We start from the raw sequence: 7,798 nt of genomic DNA, 5'->3' as shown, positions 1-7,798 counted from the left end.
GGATGGATGGATGGATGGATGGATGGATGGATGGATGGATGGATTGATGGCCGGATGGATGGATGCATGGATGTCTTTATATGAAATCTCAGATGTCTCCTGGCTATGAAATGATGTGACGACTCATATCAAAATCCATACCAAGATGCAAATATGATAATTCCCTCATAAATAAAATTTTATTACCCTTCATATTTTTACATTTGGGTGTGTTTTTATTATTCAGACAAAAACTGTGTTTCTAATTCTCCTTTTATTAAGTTCTAACAAAAAAACAAACACTTAGGAGTTAAACAGATTGAACAGGAACATGTGAGGCTGGACTGTCAGGGACTCTCCGACTAACCAACAGACTCCTGACAGAGTGAATATGAGACCAACGCTAAAGGCAATCAGGGAAACGGACTGCAGTCTCTATGGGAGCCTCTTTGTGCCATAAACTACTTTTACAATGCCTTGCAAGACTCCAAGCAGCATAAATATTAATGTTATTTATTGGCAAATTCTTGGGTACATTTATTTTTGCTCTTATTTATATGGGCTCAAAATGGACCTCTGTGTTTCTGTGTACTTCTGTAACAGTTAGAATGTATTTCTTTCAACGAGTTTTTAGTGTCATATAAATCAGTAAAACTAATCTGAGGTCAACTACATAAAACATAGAAAACACATTCAGATAAACAGATTCTACAACATTTACAAAAACACTTTTTACATATATGTAACTGGTCAAAATATCAGTATCCAAAGTTGCAGCTGGCTCCCAAACAAAGATCAGGAACCAGGTCTCAATCAGCGTAATGTCATATAGTAGTCTGGGATCCAGGAGCTCTGAAAAATTGCTAGTGCCTTTTTTATTATTTACAATTAAATTTGAACTGTTTCATGTCTCTTTTTGAGATGTTAAATTTGTACCTCTAGTTCTTTATCAATTCAGTTTATGAATAAACAAATGTTCTTTATAATAGAAAACAAACATTTCACCCAACAAAGTATGGTTAAAAACAGCCTCAAGTTGCCCTAGATTACATGCAGTAATAAAACAAAATTGCAAGATCTTCAAGGCAGAATATTTCCCAGAAAAACCTACACAGAAAGTGCTTTTTACTTATTATTGCAAGCTTATTTTACCAGAATAAAACACCACATAACTATTTTTTTGTGCGGGTCATTTCTTTTTACTGAGATTTAAGTTTTAATTCATATAATTCATAATTCTATTTTCATTTGACATTCAAAATAAGGTCAAATGAAAACTGACCCAGCCAAGTAAGAATTTAAAGTAATTTTATTTACCCCTGGAAACGGTTTTTAAAAATTGTATTATGTTAATGTTTTCATGATTAATATTATTTAATTTAAGATAGTTAAAAAGTATTATTTTCATTATTTAACAAGCCTTCTAAGCAGCACTTCTAAAAATACTTTTTTTCTTTGAAAATGATTATTTTAAATGTAAAAGCAATAAACAGAAAGTGTTTCTGTTGGTTCTAGAAAGTTGTAATAAATGTTGGAAACTTTTCTATGTGCCAAAAAATGAGAAAAAGCAGCGGAGCTCTTAATTCACATGCGGACATTCAAACATTGAGTTTCTTAAGAATAGTGGATGGAGGAAAGACATTTTACATGAATCAATCTCTTAAATAACCAACAGTAGTGGGTTTAAAAGCTACAAGTTCTTTTTGTTATTGAAGGGTGAGAATAAAGTCTGGTTCAAACAGAAATGATCTAAGAAGCTCATTTCCCCTCAACATTCATTTCTAGAGCTGCTATACCGTCTCCCAGTGCTCCCAGTTTCCCATAACTTTGTGTTCCAAGGAAAATGTTCCGCTTCATCAACAAGACTGAGAGGAAACCTAATGAATCCAGTTCTGTTCTGACCCAGTCCTGACTGAGGCTGAACCCCGCTGAACTACAACTGGGAGCAGAACGTTCAGAGTTGCTACAAGTACAATGAACGGACAATACGAACTACATACAATGTGTTCACTCCCACTATTTCAGGTTCCACTGGTTCCACTTCAACCAGTTTAGCAAGTCTCAATACTCCAATGAGTCCTGATCTGTGTGTAGGCTGAAGATAACAACAAATGCATCTTCAGTATATTCACAAACTCTCTGTGTGACCTGTCCCTGTCTCCTGTTTATGACGACGAGGTGACATTCCCTGAGGATACTGCTGTCGTCTCCTTCGGTGAGTACTCTCCCTCCTCTTTATTGGGGTGCGAGGAGTTATCCGACTTGCTGCGGCTGAACTCCGCTCCCATGATCGGTCCTGTGAACTTGGGCTTCGGTCGAATCCAGGCGGTGCAGCAAAGCAGTGTCTTGAGGAAAGCCCGACGCATCTCGTTGCTGGTCAGTGTGTAGATGAGCGGGTTCATGGCAGAGTTCAGGACAGCAAGTGCAAGGAACCACTCAGCCTTGTAGAGGATGGGACAGGTCAGGGTCTCACAGGCCACATCTAGGAGCAGGAGGATAAAAAGCGGTGCCCAGCAGGCGATGAAGCAGCTCAGAACTATGATGACAGTCTTTAGTAACGCCATGGACTTCTCTGAACTCTTATTGTTGGCATTGGCGCTGCTTCGACCATTGGTGACTTTGCGGAACACGAGTTTGCGGCTGCGGGTGCGTACCAGAGCGTAAATCCGGGCATAGAGCACCACGATGGCCATGAGGATAATGCTGAAGACGGTGGTGCAGAACAAGATGTAGGTCTTGTGGTACAGTGGCAGCACGGTGGAGCACTGCTCCATGCTTTGGATGCAGTTCCAGCCCATCACCGGCAGTCCGCCTAGCACTGCTGCAATCATCCACACAGTGCTGATCAGGAGGAAGACTCGGAACGTGTTTCCGTTGTTGTGCAGCTTCATCTTCAGCATGGTGAGGTGGCGCTCAATAGCAATGGCCAACAGGCTGAAGACGGACGCTGCCAGCGCCACAAACATGCTGCCCTCCCTGAAGAACCATTGTGTGGGGGTCAGCTTGTAGGTGTTGGCACCAGAAAGCAGGATGTTGGCGGTGTAGACAATGCCAGCCAATAGGTCAGATAGCGCCAGGTTCCCGATGAAGTAGTACATGGGCTTGTGAAACTTCTTGGTCCTCCAGATGGTGGTCAAGACCAGGATGTTCTCCAGAATGATAAAGCAGCATACAATGATGAAAATAACAGAGTCAGCCTTTAGACCCGAGTCCTGCTGGGTGGACTTGCGGAACTTCCCAGTGTAGTTGTAATGTGTGGCAATAAGGTCGGAGTAACCGGGCTCATCCATGGCCTGCAGCTGCAAGTGGAGTCCAGCAGGGGGTGCAATGTCCTCAATCTTTAGTTCCTCATGTCATTTGGCCGCATTGAGGTTGAGCAGAGAGAGTTCTGCTGCTGGTGAAGGTCATGGTCCTGCAGAGAAAGTCAGTATATGCATAAACAATTGTTCTCTGATTGAACAGGTTCTTCAGAGTAACGAATGGGTTTATAACTGCCATCTAATCGAAACACCCAGATTCATATCATGCAGAGAAATATACATTTAAATAAATAAATCCCCCCCCCCCCCACCAAAGAAACGAAAAAAAGTTCCTCGCCCTGGGCATTTTATTAATTTCTAGAATAAGAGTGAAAACGGGAACCAAGCTGGAAAACAATTTAGGATAAAGTAAAAAAAAAAAAAAAAGAAAGAAAGAAAAAGCCAGAAATAGCTGCGGCATGCTCTGAAGTTAATTAAAGCTCATTAAAAACTTCCCTTACTGCAGATTTAGGAAGTCGAGCCCCATCCAACTACAGGCAAAAACATTTCCCCTTAAAAAGCAGCCAGAATGTCTAATTTTTCAGGAATTAACTCAAAATATCTTCAAACGTTATGAAACGCATCAGCTTCTTCCGGAAACATTATCACTCATCTTTGAAATACTTTGTTTTTAGTTTCAAACATGACGACTAGAGTAAATAAATGTATCAAAAACAAAGGGAAAATCAACAAAAGTATGATTGTTTTAAATTTCACATAAAATTAACTAAGCCTATATTTAATTTCTCAAAATTCAAAGGAAGGTGGGCTACTCATATTTCATGTGAAGAAAGAGCACAGACCTTCTAAAAAATATCAAAGTGATCGATAAAATATACTCATTTGAGGTTTGAATACAAAATAGTCATTTCTGCAAGGGTCTGATATTTAAAAAAATCATATTTTTGTCTCTCAGCTCCATGAAACAAACAAACAAAAAAATGCTTTTATGTGAAAACTTTACACCGAAAATAACCCTACTGTCCTGTTGCAACATGTAAATTAAGAAACGGATTTAACCATATAGTACATGATATTATGTCAAGGTTATAAACCATTTTAAAAAACAATTTAAACCTGAAAAATGTCGCCATATTTTATCAAAGTCACAGTTATCTGCTCTTTTTCTGATCCCTATAGATCACTGAAGTTTGTTTCCCATAAAAAAGTCAAACTGCCTCGATGCAACTTCATTTAACATAACACGTAGATAACTGTAATGAGATGTTTTTTAATCCTTAAAAAAAAAAATCTGATTCCTTTCCTAAAGCTGACCTGAATGAAGCAGAGCGCAGATCCTCCCAGCAAATCACCATGAAGCGACTCCCAGACGCGCAGTTCCCCTCTTTTATCCCCAAAAGAAAAGAAAAATCTGCAGCAGCGACGCTCAGATGATCGAGTTGTTCTCAAGAAAACTTTTTATCTTATTTCATATTTTCTATCTTCAGTCAGAGTTGCGAGCAATAAGAGTCCAATCAGCGGAGTGAGAGAGAGGACGCACACGCGCGCTCACACACGCGCGCGCACTGAAGAGGAGGTGGAGGATGGAGATGATGCCGCCCTCCTCCTGCTCTGCTGCTCATCAACTCAATGATCTCACCGACTGACAACAATTAATAATAATCATAAGAATATTTTATAAGATTTTGTTTACTTTTATAAGTAAATAAAAGAAGAAAATACATCAATTAAATCCCATGGTTTGTGAAAACATCAATACTCTGTTTTAAAACAGTGTCCATTCACCCATCCATCCTGAGGTAAAATTCCACACAGTTTATTTGGATACATTAAATTGATCTTAGATAATAAAGTAAAAAATCTTGGTGTTATTTTTGATCAGGACCTGTCATTTAGATCCTATAACAAAGAGGTTTCTAGAATTCCCTTCTTTCATCTCTGAAATATCTCAAGGCTTAGACATATCCTGTCCAGAAGTGATGCTGAAAAACTAATCCATGCATTTGTTACTTCAAGGCTGGACTATTGTAATTCTTTACTATCAGGAAGTCCACAAAAGCCTTCAGCTGATCCAAAATGCTGCAGCCAAAGTTCTGATGAAAATTTAAAAGAGAGATCATATCTCTCCTTTCCTGGCTTCTCTTCATTGGCTTCCTGTTCAATTCAGAAAAGAATTCTCAAATATAAAGCCTTAAATCGCCACGCTCCATCTTATATCAGAGATCTGATTGTTCCTTATGTTCCTAACAGAGCACTTCACTCTCAATCTGCAGGTTTATTGGTTCCTAGAATTTCTAAAAGTAGAATTGGAGGCAGATCTTTTAGTCATCAGGCTCCTCTCCTGTGGAACCAAATACCAGTTTTAGTCCGTGAGGCAGAGACCCTTTCTACTTTTAAGGGTAGGCTTAAAACTTTCCATTTTGATAAAGCTTACTAAAAAGAATAGAGTGGCTCAGGTTATCCTGAGCTATCTCTATAGTTATGCTGCTATAGGCTTAGATTGCTGTAGGACATAGGGACCACTATTCATCTCTATTCTCCCATTCTGCAGTATTTGTTAGTTCAATTCCTAACTTTATGTTCTCTCTGCTTTTTCTCATCATAGTAGCTTTATCTGGTCTATTCCTGTTTGGCTGTGACTCCATCCAGGAGAGAAATATCAGTTGTGCTGCTGCCATCAACACCTTTGCTAATAGAAGTGGGAGCTTGGCCTTTTTTTTTCATTGTAGTCCTGTTTCTCTGACTGTGACTAACTGTGTTCTCACTTTCATCCTCTGGCATGGGCTTTGACTCGGAGGTTGTCTGTTTTTCTTCCTGTTAAACCGTTTTTCCTATCCACTGTTGCTACAAGCATGCTTGGTGTGAGGGATCAAGTCAATTAGTCGATGCAATCAGCTGGTTTGTCTTAGATTGAAAACTTATGATCTGGTTAAATTGTCTCTGCATAGTGCCTTGAGATGCTGTGTTGTAAATTTGTTAGATAAAATTAAACTGAATTGAAAATTGACAGTTGGGTTCTTTTTAATAATTGAACAGATTCTGGTAAACTGGATTTTCTCTACAGGGAATAGATGAGTAAAAGGGGACTTTCAGTGACAAATCATGACCCAATCTGTGCTGTTTGGTCACATAAATGCTTGACAAAAAGTTTGTAGCAAAAAGTGCAAGTTGTTAAACATTTTTCATTAGTAACAGGGTGTGTTCGTTGACAGGCTAGAACATATATTGGAATCATAGTTGGTTGAAGGTAGTTTCTCATTTGTTGGAAAATGAAGCTGAAATGAACAGAAAAGCAAAAAGGGGAGCGGGCGGGGGGAGGAGGTGATGGGGGGTTGTGGGTAACAAAGGCCTCTTTCCGCGAAGCTGCTGACTGTATTCAGGCTCTGCATAGCTGAGCGTCACCATGACGACGGGAGGAGGGAAATGGGACCCGAGCAGCAGAAGAACTCTGAGAGCCAACAGCAAAACAAAAATCACCTTCGAACTACCAACGGAGAAAATAAAAATAACTGTGACAGAATCTGAACTTTAAATATCACCTTTAGATTTGCAGACAAGATGAACTTTCAGAAAGTTCTGGTTTTACTTGTGAAATAATGTATCACTCAACTACTTTAAAGATTTTGATTGATTTTGCTCTATGCTGCTCCTAATTCTCCCATTATTTGCACTTTATGTTAAACTATCTGCTGTGGTTCTGCTCCAGATCCCGGGTCCTGGTTTCAGTACCGGTTCCTCTTGGGTCTGTAACTCTTTGCTGCAGTGAAACTTTAACTGCCAAACATCTGCAGTCTGTAATTATGGTTTGGACTGGCTGAGGTCGTGTGTGTCTCACTGTTTGTGTATGAGAGTGTGTTTTAGTGTTTAACAGGAAAGCATTAGCCAGCTTCTTCCTTTCTGACTTCCTGGGATGTGATTCGTTGTTTTCCCAGCGGCGAGGAATGTGGCAGCTCGCCATTGCTGCCCTCAGAACAGGGTGAGGGAGGGGAGGGGGGCAGTGAGGGGCTGATGGATGATTCTGTTGTTTAAAAGGAAAAAATACTTGGAAAGTTGAATCTTGTTTCTGACATTCAGGTTAGTTGAACACTGTGTGTGTATGGGGAATGGGGGTCTCCTGGTTTGGCATCATAGTGAGGATAATTTTCCAATTTCATCATCAAATTGAGGACTTTTTTGTTCCAAAGTTGAGAACATTTTACTGGTTCTCACTTCCTTTTCTAATAACTAGTTTTCGAGCTTAAGTAAAGTTTAGAGATGGGTTTGCAAAAGTAATGCTTATGGTTAGGTTTTTTGTCAGGGTTAGGGCATGGAAAGGGCTGAAAATAACTGAAAAGCAATAGAAAACAATGGGAGTCCACACATAGTCCTCACTACATATAGCAAGATAACAATGTGTGTGTGGCTATGCATTTGTTACCATGTGGAGAGTCTTACAGGTACTGTGGTTCAGTCCATTAGTCCCAAGAAGCAAAGATATGTTCTTGATTTGGGATTGGGGTTCAGAACTAAAGTGTGAATTGAGTTTAGATTAGGTGCAGGGTCAGGTGTGTATTGGAATT

The 7,798-nt window shown here is 39.6% G+C and overlaps 1 protein-coding gene across 1 annotated transcript; it reads right to left on the bottom strand.

Moving 5' to 3' along the window:
- Positions 1 to 178: 178 nt before the first annotated feature.
- s1pr1 (sphingosine-1-phosphate receptor 1) lies at positions 179 to 4,788 on the bottom strand. The gene is made up of 2 exons (XM_015390475.1): positions 4,554 to 4,788; positions 179 to 3,391 (listed from the first exon to the last, which is right to left on the bottom strand). Exon 2 carries the CDS (start codon positions 3,267 to 3,269, stop codon positions 2,145 to 2,147), a length of 1,125 nt encoding a protein of 374 aa, XP_015245961.1. The 5' UTR covers positions 3,270 to 3,391; positions 4,554 to 4,788; the 3' UTR covers positions 179 to 2,144.
- Between the last annotated feature and the right edge of the window lie 3,010 nt (positions 4,789 to 7,798).

The sequence above is a fragment of the Cyprinodon variegatus genome, unplaced genomic scaffold, assembly GCF_000732505.1.
Source record: "Cyprinodon variegatus isolate N-32 unplaced genomic scaffold, C_variegatus-1.0 Scaffold501, whole genome shotgun sequence".
Taxonomy (NCBI): domain Eukaryota; kingdom Metazoa; phylum Chordata; class Actinopteri; order Cyprinodontiformes; family Cyprinodontidae; genus Cyprinodon; species Cyprinodon variegatus.
The sequence above is the reverse complement of the archived record's forward strand: the minus strand, read 5'-3'. Positions and strand labels throughout refer to the sequence as shown.